General features: G+C 34.0%; 2 protein-coding genes across 5 annotated transcripts; both read right to left on the bottom strand.

Annotated features, from left to right (window-relative positions):
- Window positions 1-229: 229 nt before the first annotated feature.
- LOC108345838 (uncharacterized) lies at window positions 230-11,038 on the bottom strand. 3 transcript variants are annotated; one of them, XM_052871589.1, is made up of 16 exons: window positions 10,704-11,034; window positions 10,405-10,472; window positions 10,032-10,187; window positions 9,397-9,564; window positions 8,801-8,951; window positions 7,996-8,075; window positions 7,186-7,455; window positions 6,967-7,110; window positions 6,043-6,177; window positions 5,627-5,677; window positions 4,452-4,508; window positions 4,080-4,284; window positions 3,761-3,879; window positions 3,409-3,477; window positions 708-806; window positions 230-631 (listed from the first exon to the last, which is right to left on the bottom strand). In XM_052871589.1, the coding sequence occupies exons 1-16, from the start codon at window positions 10,816-10,818 to the stop codon at window positions 395-397; spliced, it is 2,124 nt and encodes a 707-aa protein (XP_052727549.1). In that variant the 5' UTR covers window positions 10,819-11,034; the 3' UTR covers window positions 230-394. The 3 variants fall into 3 exon arrangements, 2 of the variants coding, with proteins under 2 accessions (XP_052727549.1, XP_017440135.1); XM_017584646.2 differs by having other exon boundaries at window positions 5,627-5,725; XR_008246438.1 differs by lacking the exon at window positions 230-631 and having other exon boundaries at window positions 3,409-3,497; window positions 5,627-5,725; window positions 10,704-11,038.
- A 10,630-nt stretch (window positions 11,039-21,668) lies between these two features.
- LOC108339325 (probable glycosyltransferase At5g20260) lies at window positions 21,669-24,519 on the bottom strand. Of its 2 annotated transcripts, none has more exons than XM_052871590.1 (4): window positions 24,126-24,519; window positions 23,819-23,982; window positions 22,584-22,938; window positions 21,669-22,480 (listed from the first exon to the last, which is right to left on the bottom strand). In XM_052871590.1, exons 1-4 carry the CDS (start codon window positions 24,366-24,368, stop codon window positions 21,803-21,805), a joined length of 1,440 nt encoding a protein of 479 aa, XP_052727550.1. In that variant the 5' UTR covers window positions 24,369-24,519; the 3' UTR covers window positions 21,669-21,802. The 2 variants fall into 2 exon arrangements, with proteins under 2 accessions (XP_052727550.1, XP_017431952.1); XM_017576463.2 differs by having other exon boundaries at window positions 23,819-23,985.
- Between the last annotated feature and the right edge of the window lie 1,467 nt (window positions 24,520-25,986).

The following is a 25,986-nucleotide window of genomic DNA, read 5'->3' on the forward strand; positions in this document are numbered from 1 at the left end:
TTTTAAAAGCTACAAAATTAAAATAATTTAAACAAATAAACACAATATCAACAGTGATTACTCAGTCAGAAAATAGATTAATTTCTCTTAAGCAAACCACTATATTCATTTCAAGTCCAAATAGACAATGACATATACTTAAAAAGAAAAAATGTCTCCTTCAATTACTTAAGCTGTCCTGTCAAGACACATTTAAGAATGTTTTCTCTGTGCAACCACATGAGGAAAATTAGCATAAATATTTTTTTATTTCTTTATGAAAAAAAATTACAATTGCAATCTAATATGTGAACCACAAAATTGTTTGAATATATTAGTGTTACAACTGCTAACGACACAACTCATGCTCCTAACAATCTAAATATGTTTCAAAATTGGTTGAATGAATCAACTATCATGATCTTTTCACAATAGCAGTAGCATAGAAAGGATGGTGACAAAATGCAAAAGAAATCTTCAACTTTGGGTCAAGGGCTCCTGCCCTGCAGACATTCAAGGCAATGCTGTTCCGTTCTGCTACTTGCTCTATTCTGCGCAGCTCAGCCATTGTGTCAGGGTCATTCGCAAAACTACTTTTCACCTCTTTTGCTATCCTCTGAGCTTCCTTGAAGTAATCACATATGGCTAGGGTCTGGAGGATAAACAAATAAGTGAAAAACTGTATCTAAGAGCAAAGACTCTTAATACTTTTTCAAACCAATACTCACAGCGAAGTTAGCATGCATAGTGGACTCTTTGAACGTCGCATATGAGACGTGATCAGGAACGCACGCTTTCTGTAAAAGCTCGAATTGCTGAACAAATATCTGGAAAATTTTTGTACGTGAATTAAGTTGCAAATGGAAAGTTTGATTCATAAAGCACACTACTAACAAACCCTTAGATCGGTTTGATTCATAACCCCTGAACCACGGCAAAGATTAAACAAAAAATAGGACTAATATTAAGGACCAGTCTTAAAGCTCAATCAAACAACACTGGTAAAGAAAAGATTTGAAATTTAGTGAGGCTAGATTACATGTCAAAATTGTTATCTTATTTATTTATATTAAATATTGATATCTTTGAAAAAAAATAAATCAAGCATTACAAGGTTGACAATTTTTAAACGCAAAAAAACTTAACACTTAGCTTTAAAGTATGTTTGATAAGACCAAATAAGCTAGCTAACTTATAAACTAGATTTACCAAAACAGTGATATTTGATAAGATACCTTAAAGTAGCTTTAGGAATTTCTAACTTTTTAAATTTTCTTCCATTACTTCCCCCATATTTTAATATATTTTCTTATTGTCTTTAGTCTCTTTTTACCTATATACTTACATACAATGGAGATTGTAAAAAAAAAATCAATTTTACAATAATATAAATTGAACAATAAAAAATTATGAAAATAAATTAAAATTAATTAATACTCATTAGATCAACTAGTTTAAATAAAATGATTTGTTCAAATTAAAAGAGCATATACCTCTTTAAATAAAAAATAAATAGAGACAAAAACGTTTAATAATAATTTAATTGTCTTTTAAAAAAAATATAAAGATTTACATAATATATTTTTGTCCCTTAAATGCTTACTTCATCCCCATATTAAGAGGTGAATTTATGTTTAGTACCCGGTTTTAAAAGTGTAGACATTAGGTCCCAAAGTTGTCAAAATTGTATGAATTGAGTCCCTTCCGTAGTAACGGAGTTAACTTCCAGCTCACGTGGCAAAGGAATCTGCATTTTTTCTTCTCTCTCCTCTACCTTTTCGTAAAATGCCCCCAACTTTTTCTCTCTTTTCTGTATTTTTATTAAATATTTTTCTCTCTCTCTTTGCTCTGCAACATCTACCTCCCAAATAACCATTGCTCCGGTGAGTTCCCTTCGAGTCTCACTCGCCTCACTCGTCTCACTCGCTTGGATCTCTTCTCCGTCAACTTCACCGGTCAAATCTCTTTCTCCGTCAACAACTTAACCCACCTCACCGGCCTCTTCTTGGAACACAATGGCCCGCAGGAAACGTATCGTCGTTGAAGGCTTGTAACCCCTTTTTCTCGACTCCGGCACCGTCTCCCTCCTCCAATTCGACCCCGGCCACGACGCGTAAAAAGTCCAAGAAGCTCTCCATGGGCGCCATTGTCGCAATCGTTGTCGAGTCCGTTCTCGCCGCGGTGTTGCTGCTGCTGCTGTGCCTCCGCGACGGCAGCCAGCGAAACTGCACGTGCCATGCTGGTGGAGGCAGGAACGGCGTCGTCGAAGGAGGATATCACCGAGGGTTTTGCGGAGGCTGAGAGGAACAAGCTGGTATTCTTTATTTTATTTGAAGATTTCACTTTCAGGGTTTTATTTGAATTCTTCTCTTTGGGGGGTTTTGTTTTTAACAAAAAAAAAAAGACAATGTCTGATTTTAATTGAAGCCTCAGATTCGGCCGGAACCTGAATCAAGCTTGCCAACTGCAGTGAATGGATCCTGTAGGCCTTACAATATTGCAGACACATCACCAAGATTGATCTCAAAGCCTCTATTAGTTGTTGAAACTTCTGAGAACCTCCATCCACCAAAATACGTAGTTTCTGGTCAAATAAATACTTTGTAATTTTGTAATTTGCTTTTCCTTGTATGGTTTGGTTGTGATGGATACCTAGTCAAATGGGGCAAAGTGGGGGCAAATAACATGCACTTTATGTGTTTGTGAATATGCCAATGTATATTTTACCAACATGGAGCCAACATTCATTTGATGGTTTCAACCTTATTCTATGTGATGCTGAAGTATTTTGCAGAAAAGTAGTCTTAAAGGGTGGTCGTGAAGTATTTCAACACAGTTTTATTAGTTTTGTTGTTGTTATTGCCATGAAGTGTGTGTTGGGTGATTAGCTTATGTGCGGGCAGTAGCATGGAGGTGTTTTCTAAGTTGATAATGGAGGTAGGTTTTCAGGAAAAGCATTTAATAAAGATATAAAAAAAAAGTTTGGGCATTTCAAGAAAAGGCAGAGAAGGGAGAAGAAAAAATGCAGATTCATTTGCCACGTGAGCTGGAAGTTAACTCCGTTACTGCCCATTTAATGGAAGGGACTCAATTCATACAATTTTGACAACTTTGGAACCTATTGTCTATACTTTTAAAACCGGGTACTAAACCGAAATTCACCTCTTAACATGAGGACGAAGTAAGCATTTAAGCCTTTGTCTATAAAACTTGTGTAGTTGGGTCCTTTCATGTTATTTTACATTGAACAACTTCAGTTAGCTCTAAAACACTTTTATTCCAGTAAGTTATCTTATCTGCTAGGAGCTTATGAGCTAGTAACTTATCAGCTACCCGCTAGTTTTCGCCGAAACACACCCTTAGTTTCACCAAAGACAAGTCATATTTTAATACACTTGAAAATTGAATATGGGAAACAGAAAACCTTACCTCATGTTCTGTGTTGAACGGGCTTTGCAGCGGAACTATTCTGTGCTCATTCCTCAAAGCAGCGAACATCTAGAAAAATAATTTGATTGCTGCAGAATGTAAGTCCACTAAACTGGATTAAATAAGAAAAGAAAAATAATCTACTTAAGTAAATTATCGTATACAAGTAACAAAATACGATCTAGTCCATTTGGAAAAACAGGGTTCTCAGTTTTCACATGCAGATTACCAAATTCTGGGTCCTAAAGATCTGGGAGGAAATTTTCAAGCCACTAATGTCTCTGTCTCACATCTCCATTCCTAGATGAAATAATGCAAGACATCGCCATTGACAAAATATATACAGAATTACCATGCTTAGCCCTTCAGATAGATATATTTGGCTTTGAAGAAACAAAACAGCTGCAGAGATCTGATAATCCATTTCTCCATCCTTAAAAGAATCCCTTTTTTTCTTTGTCTTTTTCTTAGCTGGTCAACAGGACATAAGTACATATTGAAGTCAGTTATTTTTTTTTTTCTGATAACCAAATGCACTAATAGAAAAACTCTTAATCATGCTACTGTAAGAGTCACTAAACTGTTGGCAAACATAAAGCACTGTATTACCTCTTTCCCACATATAAATCACTTTTAATAATAAAAAATCTGGATGAATTACCGTCACATACCAGAGTCACTGCTCATTGACATCCGGAGATGTTTCTTCTCCGCAAGCTTTATCAACACAACATAAGTATACCAGTATACCATGCAATAATCATGAACAGAGTAGAGTTCCAGTTCAAATCCCAAATTCAGAAACCGAAAAGCTATCCAATAAGTTTGCTCTTCTACCCATGCGAGAATGTGTTGGTATATTTTGAAACATACTTTCTGTTAGAATAGAACAATATTAAAAATTAACAGATGAATTGTAGTTTGGTGAAAACAGCTAATAGAAACTCAATCAATAAAGTCCCATTAAGAAGTATGTGGGCTGCAACGCCACAATAATATATTCACATCCATGCAAGTAAATGGTAAACCAACAAGCAACAGACCTTATTGTTTGAAGTTTTTGAGGCTTCTTCAAACTCTCCTTTAAAAGCCATCTCCAGCTTCAGAGTAATGCAAGATTAAATCAAGATTAGCTTAAAATGAACTTCCAGCAGTCATAAAATATAAATATTTGCATTAACCATAGAAGCTGAATCCTACACCACATGCGGGGATATCTTTAGAGCATTTAATCACTTACCCTATACCAACTTTCAATGTTATTCTTTTGCATTTTCAACTTCTTTGGAGATTTTTATGAGGGCATCATAAAATATAAATATTTGCATTAACCATAGAATCTGAATCATACACCAAATGCTGGGATATCTTAGAGCCTTTAATCTCTTCCCCTGCACCAAATTTATATTATATTCGTTTTCATTATCTACTTTAATTAAAGTTTTTTAGAGGATGGGGGTGTCATAAAATATATGTATTTACATCAACAATATAAGTTGAATCCTACACCAAATGCTGGGATATCTTCAACATTTATTTAGTATCTTCCCCTGTACCAAATCTCTATTGTATTATTTTTGCATTTTGTACTTCTCTGGTGTTTTTCAGAGGATGGGGTGTCATAAAATATAATAAGTAATTACATAAACCATAGAAGTTGAATCCCATACCAACTACTGGGATATCTTGACCATTTAATTTCCTCCCCCACACCAAATTTGAATTGTATTCCTTTTGCATTTTATACATTCTTTTATAGGAGGATGGGGGTATTTTTTGCTGTCAAATAAGAAAAACGACTACTATTATCTCAAAAAATTAAAAAATTCCGATCCCCCAAAAAAAAATGTTTCAGAGTAACATAATGGCAGTTAAAAGAAAAATCTCAAAATTGTATGTCAGTTGCTTGTACCAGAGAAGAATTATGAAGCACCAAGGAAAATCTTCGTAAGATTTAACTCAAATTCTTAATGAAAATAGAGCATGTTAATGGAAACTGAATGCAGCAAAATTTGGAGTGCGACTTCTTGTATTTTCCTTTTTGTACCCTATTCATTTCAGTTTCTTGTAATAAGTACATGGTACACTAGAAAGAAGAAAATTCAACTCCTAAAATTTAGAGGCATAATATACATATTCAAGCAGATTTTTCGGCATAGTAAAGAGAAAGGGTAGGGTTAGTTAGTTCTATACTCTGAAAAACAAGCAAAGGACAAACCTGTACATAGGTGACGCGCCAGTCTTGTAACATTTTCCCTAGCTTGCGCCTCTGCCATGCAGCATTTGTACAAAGAATTTTGAGTAAATTTATCACCAACTGCATGCATAAAATTTGTAGAGATTATACAATGTCTAATTCAACAAATGATGTGTCGTGCGACCATTTCTTTGGAGGAAAAGAATTTATACAGGAATAATACTGTCCTTGAGTAAAATAATCTAGGTTGATTATAAAAACTAACAAAATTAAACAGAAGGCAGCAATTGAACCTTTTTAACTCCAAGTGAAAAGATGATGATCATCATCAAAAGTATTCATGTCTATACGAGTTCAACAAATACAAAAGAGTAAAAGGTGTTATGTTATGTTAGATCATTAATAGTATGCCATATCAACGGCCTTAATTGAATTACCTGTCCTAGTTGCACCATAAATTCATTTTTCTGAATGTCATGCATCTCTGCAACTTCAGGTAATCCAGCAGCTCTAGTGATCATAGAAAAAATAGGATCTCGACCATAGAGTTTCCCGTCCTGGACCAGCAGAAGCTGATAACAAGTTTTAATGGTGAGGTTGGAGAACAAAGAACAAACAATAGTAACTAAAATTCTACAACCATGCTATCTCGCATGCCTTTACAGGTAAGGATGGAGTGACACAATGAACCAATAGCACAAAGACATGCATCAGCATTCCAATAAGAAGCACGAAGATGTCATGAGCACTACTTTGTACGCCTCAACCATCCCATAACAGGTTCTTCCAAAAGTATAAGTGTTACAACAAATCAGGTTTTGTGCTTCGCCCTGGATAACAGCTCCTTAAATATTTTGACAATAGATGTGAGCTTTATAGTGATGTAACTCCCTAATATTCAGTTCAACACGGTAAAAACTGAGATAAAATATTATAATACTCATTAACAGTGTCATATCATCAGGCTAAAAGTACTACACGTTTATCAGCCAACTCCATCACATATAAACAAAGGGAAACCCTAAGCTACAAAGCTTCCACTATATTCAAGGTTCAGAGAAAGATCAGACCAACATGGTCTATAGCAGGCAGCCTTCCAAGAGTCTGATTCCTCAACACAAAAGGTAGAAAACAAATTTACATTTTCAATCAGGTGCTAGGAAAAAGTTCTAATGTTCATATAAGACAATATATATTGCTCTTCCTGGTTGACTCCTAAGAGGAAGCATGTGAAAAGGAAAAATTCTAATTGAAAAATATTTAATTTAACTACATGCATAGAAGATTCATTGAAGTATCTATAACAAGACAATAAAATCCTCATCAAATCAAGGAGAATCAAGGAACATTTGCATATCCACCTGAAGATGGGCTCTAGCAACCAAATCAGGCTTAGATTTCTGGAATTTAACCACAAAAAGTAAAGCAGCTTCCAATGATGGGACCAATGTGTAGGAACATATAGCATCTAGGTCTTGAAGGAGTTTCATGAAATATTCAAGGGCCTGGAAAAGATAAACTGGAAATATAAACAATTGAATTAAGTTTCAAATATTAAAAGCAGCCGTGTAAACACTTGCCTTTTCCCAACAAAGAATTTTGATTGACCTTGGTGGTGTTGGGGCAGATAATCTACTGTTTAAACTAGCATCAAAGCCAATTGGTTGACAACCTGATGCAGTTGTATTCTCTAAGTTTTGCTTAGACATTCCATGAGCATTAACTCTAAGAAAATCTGAAGATTTTTTTATGTAGTCAATCTCTGAAATGCATGATGCTATGTGTTTCCTTGCCAGCTCCAAACCTCGTCCTTGGGGTCGTTTCATAGACATCAAAAGATGGTAAAAATGCTGAAAGAAAATCATGTCATAAAATTTCAGTCAAAGAGAATGTGTTTGATTGATAAGAAAGAGTTGAAATTGAAATGTCAGCTAAGTTATCACAAGATGGAAGCAGAAATGCACTAGATAAACAACAAATAAAAGTATCATCAAGGAAAGCCACTAGGATTAGGGTAGTTGCAAGGAGGCTTGCGTGGTTTAAAGGTCATACATTTGAACCTCCAAGTAACCACTGTGACCAGAACAGTGATATGTATGGAATACAAAAGGTTCCAAGCATAGAGGATATGGGCATAAGGAGTAGGGACATCATTAACTTCTTTTATATACTAAAACTATGCTAATCAGGGGAAGTTCAAAAAAAGGGGTGCATGATAATTTTACAGTACCTATCATCTTATCTTCAACATGTGTAAATTGATTAAATATATAACAAAAAGTGCTTATTTACTAATCGACACAACAACGTATGTCAATCTAATAAATTATGTACAGCTGTAATTCTGCATTATTTGCATAACTTAGAAGAGAATAAACATAGGATAAAACCTTACGAAAACGTAATCGACACAACAGCGCTTTGCAGTAGCCTTCTTCCAGATCAGGATTATTTTGAAGTTGCTCAATATCTGCAACCAAATAGATCAACTAAATTAAAAGGTATAAGTATATGTTGTACTCCTTTCTTTGATTGGGGGAAAAGTCAGAATGACTGGTTTTGGCATTATGAAACTTAGAGACTGTACTAGCATTTTGGACATTATGAGCAATAAATGGGAACCATAATTTCCTGTATCATCGAACTCCAAACTTAGATATATCTTTGTTCACTGATTTCACCATTGAACACATAGCAAAACAATTTTCAAAGAGAAATATCAAAAAAATGATCAAACATTTCAATCGGCACTCATATCTCCATCACACTACATAGAATTCAAGGATGGCTGGCATAAAGCAAAGAGGTACATACAACGTTTCAAAAATAAGAATAGTGACAATCTTCAAGGGCTATTAATTTTGAGATTCAGGTTTTTCCTCTACAACATCAGTACTAATTGGCACCCTCAATCCCTTCGGCAAAACTACCAGAAACTTACAAAAAATTTATGAGACCTCACCAACAAAACAAAATATAACCTTTTAAGTTTCAAAAGCACTTACCTTCTCTTTTTTTCTTTGAAAATATATTGTTATACTATATGTCAAATATATTATTATACTGTAAATCAAATATAATATTATAATATATGAAGGAGCATAGCATAAGATATGCTAGGGGGTTACAGTAAGAAGGTTAGAAACATAACCTCTGAACACACCAGTAACAGTACATCTGAAAACAAGCAATTACCTTCTGATACTCTTCTCTTTGATGATGAAGCCTTACAAGAACGCAATTGGCGAGATATCATTTCTTCGACAGCATTTAGCAATGATAAACACTTTTCATCTCCATCTCCACTCAAGGGTAGGCCATATGCCATGGTAAATAGATCCTCTTCCTGAAATGAATAAATATGACAAATTTTAATAGAAAAATATGCTCTGCAAGAATAAACCTTAAAAATAGAAGGACAAATAATTTATGGTCGTATGCTCATAGAAATGTAAAGCTTAAAAAAGTACATATAGGATATATGTAAAGCGTGTGCTACAGAAACAAACAATTATGACGATGTGTTCAAGTGACATAATCATCACAAAGTTTAATCTATAAAGGGTGATCCACTCAAATAAATAAATATTGAACATAGAGAATTGTAAATCGTAACATTCTATCCCCTCCTTTTCATCCTAAAGTAATTTAATGAGTGCCAACTAGACGAGACATATAATCACAATCTTCCAAAAGAAGAAGAAAAAAACTTTATTTATTAGACCAACAGAGAAATTAAGAATTTTAAATAGATAGCGGAGTTGAAAATAAGTGTTGTTGGAATACTTTACTTCATGTGTTCGAGCTTCAGAGACGACTGAAAGGATTGCTTTGCAGGTTGCACTGATGACTTTACAGTAAGAGTGCAGCAGGGCATGCGGCAATGTCCTCTCAGGTCGTAGGAGATAGAGGCAAGAATAGACAGTTTGTGCCAGGGAATGACCCTTGTGCCATGTCGCCTGCAATTTCAAATGACAACTAACATAAAAGAAGGAAAATGCATACTGAAGAATTGTGTAGAACAGACAAAGATATTGAACACAAACAGATGTTACAGCAGTTCAAAGAGATTCTAATATACTATTTTACTAAAACTTATGCATTTGGGAAAAATGTCGTACAATTATTGTAGAGGGGCCAAAGCAAGTTTAAGAAACAAACAACATTTGGATGTAGGCAGAATTAAATTGGAAAATCAATTACAGTACATAAATAAATAAAGACTACAAAGCGCCTAATCAAGGTTGTACATTGTCAAACTCACGAAAAAATTAACATGCATATGTTGATGTTTCTGTATGTATTTTGACTTTTGAGAAAGACATTTTCTGCTATTTGGAAAATAATTCTACAAAAGAAAATTATGATTCCACCATACAACCAACCATATCTAAAGCAGTGGCAACTGGCAACATGGTATGGATACCTCACAAGCTAGTAGATGATCTATGATGTCAATCACGCATTGAACGTCGGTAGTTTTATCAGCACTAACAGGAACAGGAGCAACGCCATTCTCAATGGCTTCATCGAGAGAATAGTATGTACAAGCAATACCAGAATCCATCTTCGGGTCCATTATCTGAAAAAATTCAATAAATAAGCAATCTGTACAAGCCAATGATACACAATACAGAAAACAGCTCCTCTGCACAACAAACCTCCAGACATTTCTCACGCAGCAATAAATAACCAAGGGAATCTCGAAACCCTATATCAAAACTAATTATGCATAAGAAAATTAAATATGATTCTGTTTCTCGAAAAAATGCAGCTTAAACCAAACAAAAAAAGAAAACCTCCAACGCGGACATGGCAGCAAAAAGATTGAAGTTGTCTCCATGAATAAGCTCTCCCTCTTGAAGATCTGTCAATGGAACAAGGAAAGTTAGTTCAAAAACCACTTTGCCAAACACACCATAGTACAGCAATCGGTGCTGTTAATTTAATTTGCTAAGCGAACAAAACAAGTTTCACACTAGCATTTACTGTAATGAATTTAAATTAGAGAGAGTGGTTATGTAAGAGGCGATGAGGTTTTAGGGAAAAAAGAAGAGGGAGGGAGGAGCATGTTGAGAAATTGAGTTCGAAAAGTGACCTTGGCACGCGGCGTGGAGGAGAGGGGACACATCGGCCCAAACGGAGTTGTCGCCGGAGGGAATGGAGGCGCGTGGAGGAATAGAGGGTGGTTCAGACGCGCGATCCTCGGCCATGTGTTCTTAAACCTGGGCTTGAAGGAGTTGTTGAGATTGTGAAAGGAGTGAGAAGTGTTTTGGTTTGTGGAAAACTGAAAGAACACTTTTTTTCTCTGAGCGTGGCGTGAAGTGGAGAAGTTTGTTTGGTTGAGTTTTGGAAAAGCTATACACGAGTGAAGGGTGAAGGGGTGAGGGAGGGTTTAGTTTAGGGTATGGGATCAAAAATGGATCCAATCAATCAAGGTCTTTGCATTTTCTTCGCCTCCTTCCTATTCTCTTTTTTATTTTTTTATTTTTTTTTCATGGGCTCATTTTCATTTGATAAAAATCATCTACTGACTCAAAAATCATATTTAACTTTGCTGAAAATATACTTAAATACGTGTAGTTTGAAAATGCATAGAACTCTATCTATTTTAAAGTTAAATGTATAAATATATATATATATATATATAAATATATATGGGTTTGTTAATTTATATAAACTAGTATCAGGTTTTAGTAAACAAAAATATCATGATATTAAGTTTAAGATTAAGGGTATTTAAATAATTTTCATTCTCAAAATAAAAAAACAAGAAACTCTCAAACCTTTACTCACATTTTTCATTCCTCTTAACCATTTTTCTTTCTTCTCTCTCAATCCAACATTTTCTCTATCATCCATAATGTAGTTCAAACTCAAAAGATTAGAAACACTTGCTTAACCTTAATTCACACTCCTCACTTATCTAATTTGTTTATCTCTCATCTCCATATTCTTTCTCGCACAATAATCCGCGACACCACAATTTGTTCATTTGTTTTTCACTTTAATAACAAAATAATTAATAATGTTGATATTGATTTTTGACTTGAGGGTTGTGTTATATCTTTTTCATCGTTATTAAATTTCATTTTTAAATTTTAGAATTAGTAGTTTATCTTTGGAGATATTTGATATTTTGACTCTTAAGTTATCCGAAAAAGAAAAAAAAATCGTTAAGGGATAAGTTATTGTCCAGAAAATAAATTTCTCAAGTCAACTCTTCAAAATATTTTTTTTTTCATGGGCTAATTTTCATTTCCTAAAAATCATCCACTGACTCAAAAAATCATATTTAACTTCATGTGTTGAAAATATGCTTGAATACGTGTAGTTTGAAAATTAATATATCTATGGCATGCATGGAACTCTATCTATTTTAAAGTTAAATGTGTATATGTACACACATGTATGTATGGGTTTGTTAATTTATGTAAAGTTTTAAAATGATAATTTGTTAACTCGTGTATGCTCGTTTTTCAGTTGGTACATTTTAACAATGTGTACCGGTTTGCAGTAGACAAAAATATCCTTATATATAGATTCTAAGTTTTAAGATCGAAGGTATTTGAATAATTTTCATTCTCAATCTCTCACTTCAACCTTTTCTCCGTCATCCCTACTATAGCCTAAATTAAAAAAATCATAAATACTCACCTAACCTTAATCCACATTCATCAGTTATCTAATTTGTTTCTCTTTCATCTTCATAGTCATACTCTCTCTCACCCACACACTCATCCGCAACACCACAATGTGTTGCTTTTGCTATGTTGTTTTTCACTTTAATAACAAAATAATTAATGATGTTGATGTTGATTTTTTATTTGAGGGTTGTGTTATATATTTTCCCTTTATTGTTATTAAATTTAAAAAAAAAACGGTTAAGGGGTAAGTTATTGTCCAGAAAATGAATTTATGAAGTCAACTCTTAAAAATCATTCTAAAAACATATTTTTAGCTGAAAACAATATTTCAAAATATACTTTTCACATCTAAGTTTATTTTAAACCGTTCACATCTCCAACTTGTTTGGAGAATATAAACACGATGTTGTAAAAGTGAAATTAAGAAAAACAAAATGCATTAAATTTCAAATTGGATTTTAAATGTAATAAATTTGGTTACCCTCATAGTTTAACTTCTACTCCTTTTATTCTATGATTTTATCAAAATTGGTATTAAGAAACTAACTAAATGACTATAGACATCAACATCATTAATTATTTTGTTATTAAAATAAAAAACAAATGAACAAAGAGAGCAAGAGCAACAATTTGCAGTGTAGCGGGTTATTATGTGTGGGTGAGAGAGAAACAAATTGTATAAGTTGGAAAGGTAGATTAGCGTTAGGTGGGTGTTTCTGATTTTTCCGATTGGGGCTACTATAGGGACAAAAGAGATAATGTTGAAGTGAGAAATATGAAACAAAAATGGTTGAAAGAAATGATGAATGTGACTAACAGTCTGGCGGTTTCTTTTGTTTTTTTTTTTAAATAAAAATTATTCAAATACCCTTAACCTTAAAACTTAGAATTCATAATATATGAGAGTATTTTTATCTACTAAAACTTGGTACACATCTTTAAAATATACCAACTGAAAGAAAACATAAATTAACAAACTCCTTTAAAATATATAAATTTTAGTTGACAAAAATTATTTTCAAAAAACTCAAATTCATAATTTGGTTTTTAATATATTTCTGAATGCATTTAAAATGAATATTTCAGATTGAGGGTTTTGATATATTAAATTTGTTTGATTTGGATGGTTTGGAATTTCTATCCAAAAACCCACACCAGCTTCTTCTACCCTATGCTTCTTCTCCCCAACACGCCACAAAGAAAGATAAAGGTCAAGGTTCATTAGTTCAATAGCACGCAAATGGTAGTTTTCTTTTTTGGATTTATGCTACTTTAGTAAGAAAAAGAAGGGATTAATTGATTTTATGATACTTTCTTTAAGCTCTTCGCTTAGCCACATCGGCTGGCCATATCCTTCATGGATATAGGAGTTCACACGAATAATGGTAGCGGAATTTCACATTCAATTTGATTTTCGATACTAAAAACTCTAAATAGTAGTTTATGCCTCTTCAAATAAGCACTGTAATATTATTTTTTTTTAACTTACAAGCCAATTAAGAAATAAAAGCTACATCCTAGGAAATGTTGTTTCACTCTGTACCTCTATTTATTTTATCTTGCACTTTTAATATTTTTTAAAATTCTAAAATTGTCATCTGCAATTTAAAAAATTATACATTTTATTTTTTGTGTTTTATCAAATTTTAAAATTTGATAAAAGATTTTTTTATTGAATTTTTAAATTCGAGAAAGTCTTTAAATTTTTTTATCAAATTTTAAAGTATGATAAAAAGTAAAATTTCTTTTGTTGAATTTTGAAATATTAATAAAAAATTTTGTGCAGGATTGGAAATGATGGTGAAACAGCCCCTAGGAAAATGGAGAAACCGAAGGAAAAAAAATGGATAGAAGGAGCTACTGACGAAGAAGAAAGAACCGCACATCACAAATTAGGGATTTTAATATATTTTTAATGAAGGATAACGTCAGAATTTTATAGGTTTAATACCCAATTTTGTCCCCATTTTGGTTCGGAAATCTCAAGTTAGTCCATTTATAGAAATGTGAGTGCAATGGATCCTTACTTGTAATTATTTGAGTCTAATGAGTCCCTTCCGTTAAATAGAAGGAAACGGAGTTAGTGGGCTGATGATGTGGCAGTTGTCTTTGGTGAGGTGTCAAGACGCAATTGTTTGCGTGCTTACGTGGTGTTAGGGTTCCCCATTTTCAAATTGGGTTTTATTAAAAATTGGGGATAAAAGGATTTGGGGGTGATTTGTTCGAGATTAGGGCATGTCCGTGTGCGAGAAAGAAGACAGAGGCAGGTAGTGATCGCGGGAACTCGTAAGAACTTTTAGACAAAGCATTTGTGAGTGGACGACCATTGGTGGGGTAAATAACGAAAAGCGACTTTCGAAGGTGCATTTATGGTAGGTTTTGCTCTGTGTTTCGTTGCTTTCAGTGTGGTCCCCCCAGAAGTTTTGTTTTATTTTATGGTTTGTCTGTGTTGTGTGCCCCATTGTCAGTGCATTTGCTTTGTTTCTGTTGCGACGTTGTCGTTGTGGTCCCCCTTCATAGTGTGTGGTACTGTGTTGTGGCATTTGCTTTATTTAATGTCATAAATGTGGTTTTGTTTTGTTTGAGTTGTTTATGGTCTGTACAGTAGTATGTTTATGCTTTGTTTTTTGCTTAGATATCATTTGGGTTAAGGGTTAAGCATAGATTAACTAACTGTGACCAATTTTATATTAGATAATATGGCCAACTCACACATTGAAGTCGTGTTTCACCATGGGGGGAAATTTGAGAATAATGGGACATTTGGATATCACTATGGTCAAACCACAATTATAAAAATAGACCCTGATCGATGGAGTTATTTTGAAATATTAAGCATTCTAAAGGAGATGGGTTATAGGAATGTAAAGGACTTATGGTATTCATTGGGTCGTGGTCCTGTATTAGAAGATTGTTTGGAACCTTTATTAGATGACAAGGGTGCTTGTCATCTGATCAATATTGCTATGTTGAATGGTGAAGCTCACCTTTATGTTATACATAGGGTGTGTGAACCTGAGTATCTTCTGCAGTTGGAATACTTTTCTGAACCCCAAATTGATAGACCTAGTGTTGAAGGAGAAGTTGAGAGAGAGAGTGCTGATTTGCAAGTTGATAAACCTAGTGTTGAAGGAGAAGTTGAGAGAGAGAGTGCTGAAAAGGAAGTTCAGATAGAGATTGGTGTAGCAGATGTTGAGGCAGTGGGTGAAGCAGAGGTTCAGACAGTAGCACCTGAGGTAGAACCTGAATCAGAAGTTGATCCAGAAATGATAGAAGTTGAGGTTGATGTACTGGCTGATATAGAGGGTATGGTAGAGGATGTAGAGGATGTTGGTGTGGAGGATGTTGGTGTGTTGGATGTTGGTGTGGAGGATGCAGTGGAGGATGTTGGTGTGGAGGCAGAGGTTGAGGTAGAGGATGTTGGTGTGGAGGCAGAGAGTGATTCAAAGGGTGAGGGAAATGGTGTGACTGTAGACGTCCAGTCTGATGTGGAGGGGCAGGCAGAAGTAGAGGGTGAGGTAGAGGGTAATGGAGTACAAACTGATGAGTATGATGTTAGCAGTTGGAATGGGTCCGAAGAGGATGTATTTGAAGGTACTGATGAAGTTGAATTTGGTGGACCTAGGGGTTTATCTGATAGTGATTGGGAATCCGACAGTTTGAAGAGTGTTGTGGAAAGTGATAACACAGATGATGACAGGGATGACTATGGGGATTTTGGTGTTTTTACAATGCCCAAAACTATGGAACAATATAAATGGGAAGTGGGCACGTACTTCAGTGACAAAAAAGATTTTACAGAAGCTATAAGATCCTATGGAGTAGAGAATGGTAGAAAATTAAAAGTTTATAAAAATGACAAAAGAAGAGTGCGTGTCAGATGTTGTGGGGCAAAAGGGAAATGTCCTTGGAATGCATATTGTGCATATAAGGCAGCTGAAAATACATGGCAGCTAAGGAAAATAGTAGACAACCACACTTGCAGTAGAGAATTTAACATCCGTCTAATGACTTCAAAATGGTTGAGTGAGAGGTTAGAGAAGACTATGAAAGAGAATCCAAATATTAATCTGTATAACCTCCATAACAAAGTTTCTAAGAAGTGGAACATTGGTGTTTCACGGTCCACAACCTGTAGGGCAAAAGCAATGGCATCCAAACATATAGAAGGTGATTTTAAAGAACAATATAGAAGAGTGTATGACTATGCCAATGAGTTGCTTCGGTCAAATCCTGGTTCAACTGTGAAAGTTCATGTTCAACCTAATGAGGACACTCCAATTTTCAAGAGACTATATGTGTGTTTGAAGGCCTGTAAGGACAGCTTCGTGTCATGTAGGAAGATTATAGGTTTGGATGGTTGTTTCTTAAAAGGAAAATTTGGAGGTGAGTTGTTAACTGCAGTAGCAAGAGATGGGAATGACCAAATGTGTCCTTTGGCATATGCTGTTGTGGAAGTGGAGAATAAGGACACTTGGAGTTGGTTTCTACATTTTCTCATTGATGATCTTGGTGGTGTGGAGATTTCTTCAACCATCACATTTATGTCAGATCAACAAAAAGTTAGTAACTTATTACCATTGCCATATTTTTTTATGTTTTAAACCTTAATGTGTTTTATTTTAACTTGTATAGCTTCATGTGAATAGGGACTTTTACCAGCCTTACAAGAACTTCTCCCTGGTGTGGAGCAAAGGTTTTGTGTGAGGCATATCTATGCTAATTTCAGGAAGAGGTTTCCTGGCCAGATTCTAAAACGTCTACTATGGAAGGCAGCAACATCAACACACCCTCAAACATGGGAAGCAGTGATGAGAGAAATTAAAGGGGTGAATCCAGACGCCTTTAAATACTTATTAGCCATCCCACCAAGGTATGCCAATCCACATGCCTTTAAAATTCATTGGTCCTATTAATTGTTGTTTGTTTTCATAGCTGATATTTCGCAATTGTTATTTGTGTAAGTAGATTTTGGTCACGGTCAAGGTTTACAAGTAATGTTGTTTGTGACACCTTAGTGAATAATATGTCTGAAGCATTTAATAGTGTAATTTTACATGCAAGAGGTAAGCCCATCATCACAATGATGGAAGACATTCGTCTGTACCTCATGAAGAGATGGGCAACAAATAGAAACAAAATAAGTACATATGAAGGTAGTATTTGTCCAAAGATTAAGAAAAGATTTGACAAGGAACTGCACTTGACTAAATACTGGTTACCTAGGTATGTTGACATGACCACATTACCATTTCACTTCTTTATGTATGCAATTTTTTTACTACAAACACTGATTTGTCTTTTAAAAATTTGCAGTTGGTCTGGAGAGAAAATTTTTGAGGTCAGACACATTTCAATGATGAGTGACAAGTATGTCGTTGACATAGATAAACTGGAATGCAGTTGCAGAAAGTGGAGTTTAATAGCTATCCCATGTTGTCATGCACTAGCTGCCATGACATTTATCAACATCAATGGAGAAGACTACGTGCCACATTGGTTTACAAAGTCAACCTACCAAGAAACATACATTCCAATCATCTACCCTGTCAATGGTCCTCAGCTATGGGAAAAAACTTCTCAGCCTGATGTTTTGCCTCCAACTAAAAGAGTGTTTCCTGGTAGACCAAAGAAGAAGAGAAGGCTAGAGGCTTGGGAGCTAAAGAAGGATGACACACAACTGAAGCAAAATGGAACTCGTAAGAGATGTTCCATATGTAGACAGGTTGGTCATAAAAGAAATAGTTGTCCACAAGCTCCTCCAGCAAACCAAACTCAATATCAATCAAGTGAGCAACCTGCAACCCAACCTGAACAAAGTCAGCCAATTACTGGACCAAGTCAACTTACTCAATGCGTTTTGGAACATACTCAGCCATCTACAACACAAGTTTAAAACTGATTTAGGACTGACAGTATGTTTAGCACTAACAGTATGTTTAGCTTAAGTGATGGCTATTTTGTAATCACAAACATATATTTTGTAATCACAGACATGTATTTTGTAATCACAGACATCTGCTTGGTAAACTGTCAGACGTGGATTTGAATTCCACTTTGTAATTTCAATGACAACTTTTGTTTTCATTATGATGTAATTATGAATGTGATAACGGTAATTTTTACCATTATCTTTGAACCAATTTTCGTACCAAATCCTCCTTTTGAAGCTTTTGTTTAATATCTACCAATTTTCGTACCAAATCTACCAAATTGGGCGCCCGGCGCGAGTTTACAGCGAGTCTCACCCACGACGCTCGCCCAGCACGAGAGGACGCTCGTCCAGCACGAGAGGACGAGCGTCCAGCGAAGACGCGCAGAGGACGCTCGTCCAGAGAAGACTCTCAGCGGACGCTCGCCCACTCGCTCAGAACGCTCGCCAGGATAAGTGGACGCTCGTCCAAGAGTAGAAGCACGAGCGGACGCTCGTCCCAGCCAGGTAGAAATGGACGCTCGTCCCAGCCAGGTAGAAGAGAACGCTCGTCCTGGCAGAGGACGCTCGTCCTGTCCATGATAGCGTAGTAATTACCATCATTCTCCAACATCTCATCCATATTGTTTCATTATCCATCAACCACTTTCAATCTTTAAGCCTCTAAGACGTTCATTTTATCACATATTTATGAATTCAAATTGTATACAGATTTTTCTTTTTGGATTACAGAAGCCACTTCCTCATTTTATTGCCAGTTACACACCACTTCCTCATTTTATGTTTTATATATCAAACTAAATGTAAATTCAAACCATAATTTCAGAAGCTTGAATTCAAATTTCACCTTCATTTGATAACATCATATTACAATTTGTCCAAAGTGCTCTTCACATAAACTATCTAACAGAACACATCATGGACTTTTAAACAAAAAACATACAACAATGATATTAATCAATCCCAGAAAACATATCATTGTTATTAACATCTTCTCCCTTTTTTGACATTCCCTAACACATTTCTTCAGACTATTAATCTTCCTCCTTTGCCTTGCAATAGTACTAACAGTATCATCTACGCAATCTTCACTAAGCCATTTAAAGAAATTGCATCCTTGAAGTTCTTCATTTCTTGTCCGCTTGTAGTTAGGGCAGCCCCAGAATTGTTTCCCCTCGTTCTTAATTGTTTTTGCCACTCTCAACACAGCAGCCTCCCCACAGTGGCATATTTGGCTTCCAACCAATCCTCTGGATGAACCACCACGACAGCTCCCCCATGAGCAAGACGAACAACCGTGATTCGAAGACATTGCGAACCCCAAAGAGCGAACCCAAAAGAGCAAACCCCAAACAGAGACAACCACTGACAACGAAGAAGAACTCGCCAACCGCGAACCACCACTGCTCCGTCTTCCCGCGATCACTGCCTGCCTCTGTCTTCTTTCTCGCACACGGACATGCCCTAATCTCGAACAAATCACCCCCAAATCCTTTTATCCCCAATTTTTAATAAAACCCAATTTGAAAATGGGGAACCCTAACACCACGTAAGCACGCAAACAATTGCGTCTTGACACCTCACCAAAGACAACTGCCACATCATCAGCCCACTAACTCCGTTTCCTTCTATTTAACGGAAGGGACTCATTAGACTCAAATAATTACAAGTAAGGATCCATTGCACTCACATTTCTATAAAGGGACTAACTTGAGATTTCCGAACCAAAGTGGGGACAAAATTGGGTATTAAACCAATTTTATAATCTAGGGGGTGTAGGAAGAAAATTTTGGGTGCAGGAAGAAGCGGTCGCGCTCTAAATGCTTTCACTACATTAATCCCGACAATATTTCCATGCATGAGTCAGTAGAAACACTCATATCTTGGTAAATGTAATGATGTTTTCATAAATAAATAAATGTGTTAGGAATTAAAGGTTTAGATCCAGTATTAAGTGTATATGAAAAAGTAAAAAAACTTCATAAATACTATAAATACACTATCCTAAGATTTTGTGTTAAAATTAGTGTTAATTATAAATTAGAACCATATTTCATTAGTAATGTGTCTTGCCATAATCATTCTTCGAAACATTCATGAAAATGTGCCAACTTGCTTTTCACATCAGATCATAATGCTCCAATTATTATAGAGAGATTAAACATGTAATCCACATGTTATTTTATTATCTCAATAATAAAAAAATATATAGATTTCTATTTTTACAACGGAAAAAAAAGTAAATTAATAAATTATAATGTTTGTCAACCCTATCTGGCTAATTTAGAGGAAATATTTAAGTCATACTAAATTAATAAATTATAATGATTAGAAAAACTATTTTTTTGGGCACTAGTTTTATGACGATTTTCTTATATTAAGTTTTCTTCAAAAGCAGTTTGTTTCCACTAATTTATGAAAATTTTCTATATCCTGATTTTTTTTTCTTTCCAAGTTTTATGAAGTATAGTTTATAGTAAAAATTACAATTATTTTAATTAACAAAAATATTTGCTAATAGTTTCATAGGGGTATACGTTTTGATTCACTTTGTACATTTTTAAGGCCACTAACCATTTTTTTTTTAAATATACCTTTTTATGATTTTTATGCTATATTTTTATACACTTTTATACTATTAACCAATTTAAAAAAAAAATGCACTTGATCTGATTCTCAAATAATTATTGCAAAAAAGTAAACAAGTTTTATAATTTATACTAAAAATTCATCACTTAAAAAACCAACCATAATACATGTATGAAAAAACAATTTGTATTTGTGAATTTTTAAATTATTATTTATACTCTAAGAGAGTAACACACCTAACATGAATGGGAAAAATATAAATAAATAAATACATTAATGAAAAGAGGTGGAAGGAACGAAAGATTCACATATAAAATTAAATAATGATTACAAAAGAGAACAAAAAAATAATATTTTTTAGATTACAATAAAATAATATATTATTAACATTAAAAGTTTATCATAAACATTTTTAACTCATAATTATTATTGTTATTACCCATTACTATTGTAAAAGACTATTTATTATTTTCATCGTGAGAAGATAATGATGATAATAAGAATAATTAACCTAAATTTTTAATCAGTAAGAATAATAAACCCAATAATAATAACAATAACAATGATTATAGAAAAAAATAATAATCTTAACATAAAAATGATATCAAAGTTGAAGTTTTATAATATATATGTAATAAATAAATATACGTTGAGTGAGAAAACAAATGACAAAAACTTACAAATTTATACTTTTTTAAAGTTTTTATGTTGAAATATACATACCTAGTTTCCTCCCATCAAATTACTGAATAAATTATCATTTCAAGTGAATTGTTTAATTTCACAATTCCGCAAGATTGATGGTAGTCGTTCTTACGTATACGTATATAACACTGTAACATCAGGACAAGAGATACTTCTAGAAAAGAAACCCAAAACAATATGATAAGAATCGTAACAGTTTAAGGATTACAAAGACAACATGATAAAAAGTTTGATGTTTTGTCTATGTTAAATTTACTCCAAGATCTATCTACTCTATGGTTTACACAATGCACATTTTATTAATCTTTATAAAGTGGTGAAGTGTCAAATATCAATGGGGTATAGTCTGATGTTTAGTCGTCTGAGCCATATTGAATGAAGAATCATATGAAACACATCAAACGACTTAGCCGGTCGATTCAGCACAAAATGTCTCTGAACTTTCATCACTCTCTTCTGTAATTTCAAGTACTTAGTACGAGGAACACTTTTCAGTATTGTCTTGATTTCAGTTATCCTTTTCGATGGAATATGCAACGAAAACTTACTCCAATCAAGAACATCACTAAACGGAAGTTGATAGTAATCTGAAACAATTACAGGAACACATCCTGCATTGATAGACTCCACAATTCGAGGACTCGCCACTTCATATCCACTAGGGCACAGGCAAAACCTGCTCTGTCCCATTAAACCATGATAATCCATGCCTTCAGGAAGATACTCATGCACTTGAACCTCTTCATCTTTGTCTTTCCAATGTTCAAGTAGTATCTCCCTAATCCTACCATGAGCCCCTCCAGCGAAGAAAGCAAGTACAGAACGATTACTAGGATCATGACCAGGAATCGGCGAACTCAACTTATAACCTTGTAAGTTCATTTCAGGCATCGACACATCTTTCTCCGGCTTGAATCCTTCAGAAGTGTTGGCATTGCATAACACTCTTATCAAGTTCTTGAAAAGCTCTTGCCCAGATTTCTCTCGTGAAATATCCGGAGCCTGCAACCAACAAAAACACATGTAACCCTTGCATCTAACATCATTAATCTAAACAAACTGATTAAACTTACAATCTAATTGTTTATGTCGTGTAAATTGTTACCCAGTCATGACAAGAAGCTAAGAAATGATCTGCACCAGTGCTTCTGTTCCAGTATGGGTACCTGGTGGCTATGATGTTGGCGTAATCAATGGTGACCCGCATCAGTTCGTCTCGAGAGTACGTGGTGAGAGGGTTGTACAAATACCTTACGATTTGGGCCACACTTATGGGTAGCATGAACACGTGGGCTTCGTCTGGATGGCGGGCCGAGAATGGGCCCGTTATGTTGTCCATTTCAGCTATTACGTGTCCCTCGATGCCGTAAATCGAACTCATGGGCCCTATATGGACCAAGGGTGTCTCGCCTTCTCTGTAGGTCCACACTTTGAATCTCTTCAACATCTCTATATGACTTCTGCACCAAAATAAGGAACGATAAAACGGGACAATTTTGACTTTCGTGTTATTCAGTTTGAAAGGACAAACATCGTGTGAAAAGTAACATGAAAACATGAATGAAGTGTGTTTTGGGTTACGAAATTGAATCAGAGAATCTTTTTAAGTCAATATTCTTATGAGTTGAAATTCTTTATTTTGTTTTCTCTCTAGAGTACATTATTTTCTCAGAAAGGGTAACTTTCTTAATTTGTTTATCTTTACAATCGTAGATATTGTTACTCAATTAAACGATTCCATCAGTGTAAATAGACTAAAAAATAAGGAAGTAAAGTCGAAGATATTTCGTTACTTCCTTATTTTCCTAATCAAATTCTCTAATTAGCGGATGGGAAGATCTGTCTCTTATTCATTATTATATTTTCTTTTACTAAGTTACCATATGCTTAGTTAGATACCATGAAAGACAAAACAAGCTCATAAAAAGACAAATAATGTGTTATATATAACTTTTTTGGCAATATAAAACTATATCACTAAATTAACATAAATGTAATATATCAATTTAAACCTATGATTACATTTGGTTGTCGGTAAGTTGATTATCAGTTATAATGCTTATCTTATGCGCTATTGTTTACTGTTAAGAAAACGTTTATTCTTGATAACCGTATGAAAAACATTGACAACCAATAAGTAACCGATGGACAACTTGTATAAAGTTTTAGTAGATCTGTCATCAATTTAAAAAAAAAAATTATTAAAGAAAACCCGTATCTCGTGTATATATATAATATAACTTGCATTTAGCTTCTACTTAAAACGTAAAAAAAAAAATTAATCTTCAAAACGTAAAAGAAAACGCTACTTAATTTAATTAAACCGTGAAAGTTACTTACTGATGAAAAGCATAAGCATTTCTGTAAATGTTTCCTCTGGGAACAAAAATCTCTTCTTTTGCTGAGGTGAAGTTTCTCCTTTGTATCGCTCTGCGGATAGCTGCTCTTGCTTCAGCCAAGTCTTCTTCAATTCTCGTTAAACTGTTGTTACTCAAATTCCTTTTCTTCTACATATATATTAAACACGATCAGCTCAGTAATAACAAAAAGGGCACCAAAATTAAAGAAAAAAAAATATTCACACCATGTGAAAATAAAAAAACATAAAATTTCCATCATGAGAAGAAAAAGAAGAAGAAAAACACACTTTAATGAGAAGGGGTGTTGCTTTGACAATGGTAACGTTCACATCTTGCGAAGGCGTGAATGAAAGAGTACTATGTTGTTCCTTTGCGGCGTCGAGAATTTTGAGATGGTCCTCGGAAGGTAAGACGTTGATGGCGGGTAAAAGCAGAGCTACGTGGTTTCGCTGATGTGCAAAGAAGGCGAGGAGGATAAGAGTGACGAACAACGTTACGGAGAAGACAAGGCATGAATTGAACGTTGGCATGGTGGTTGTCGTGTCAGTTTCTGGATTTGGTGATTTTTTCTATCTCACTCTTGCTTATATGATCGATCGGTGATTACGCTATGAGCGTTATTTGGTACTGAAAAGAGATGGGAAGAGAGACACAGCATGAGGAGAGTGATGTGGAAGAAAAAAGTTGACCTACTATTAGAGACAACACACACACACACTTACTTCTTGTGGTTTGGTTCACAAAAGTTGGTCAAGTTTAATGGAACATTTTCTGAATGAAATCGATGGATGTATATTTTTTTATCTTTTGGTATATTTTAGGTGTATTTTACAAAACGTTGGCTAAGGAATCACCACTGTATGATATTTGATTTAATATTATTCTAGGATATGCATTATTACTCGTAAAAATACGTTGATTGTGGAAAAAGAAAAACATGTGAGTGGGTAGTAAAAGGAAAGGAATAAAACAGTTGTCAACATTAATTGTGCTAACCCATGATTCGGTTTCGTTGCGGTGTGATAATCGTTTAATACCCTTTTTCAATTTGTGTTTTTGCGTTTTGTTTTTTAAAATTTGAAGTTATTCGTTTTTACTTATCTAGATCTGCTTTTTCTTGAACGTAATTTAGCTCTAAATTACTTTTTGACGAAAAAAAAAATCAGTAAAAATGAATAGATAATTGTTATTCATAAAAAAATAAAAAATTCAAATGAATGCAAACATATAGGTTGATCGATTTCTCAAAATGAGAAATCAATAAAAGAGACTACATTTGGTATCATACAAAAAAGGTTAAAAACACTTCACAAAAAGCTACATGAGAAGAAAAAGAATCAAATATGTTTCAAAACTTTCATGTTACACATAATAAATTGAAACCATTAATGTAATACAAGAATAAATGCATCATTTATAAGTTAGGATTGGTAAAGATCATATTTCACACACACTATATACTTATGTAACATATACGATAAACTAATGAATTACCTCTAATTCTCCATTTATTTCTCAATTATGTTAAGAATCTTCCATTTATATTAGTATTCTCTACCACCTTACGATTGCTCTTATTCGCACTTCTGTTCAGTTCTTCAATATAAGTTATTTTATCGTTTTTATCAGTTATTTTTGTACTATTTACAATTATGCAAGTTATTTAGTACAATTTATCATTCCGCAACTTACTTTTTATTACAGTTTATATTCATGCACATAATTCGCTTTTGTTTTCTTACATTTCTTTAAAGTTTCATACATTATTGTAATTACTATTTTTTTTTTTTAAATTAAGTCATTTTTACTTAATGTTTATGTTAGGACAAAACCCTTAGTTTTCTTTATTAATTAATATTTGTTGTTTTCTAAATTATAAAGGTTTTATTATAAATATAACAAAAACAAACTCAAAAATGTTACTTAAATATGTTGTAATCAAGACAACGAAATTTTAATAATCATGAATATTAGTTTTGATTTTATAATAATGAATTAAATCCAAATCTGATTATTTTTTATAAATCTTAAAAAATATTGAATAAAAATATATATCTAAATTAAAAATCATAGAGTATTAGTAATTTAAGTAAAAAATTAAGAGTAAGATTTATTTAACATATTTTAATTTGTATTTTCACATAAAAC

The sequence above is a fragment of the Vigna angularis genome, chromosome 1, assembly GCF_016808095.1.
Source record: "Vigna angularis cultivar LongXiaoDou No.4 chromosome 1, ASM1680809v1, whole genome shotgun sequence".
NCBI classification, from domain to species: domain Eukaryota; kingdom Viridiplantae; phylum Streptophyta; class Magnoliopsida; order Fabales; family Fabaceae; genus Vigna; species Vigna angularis.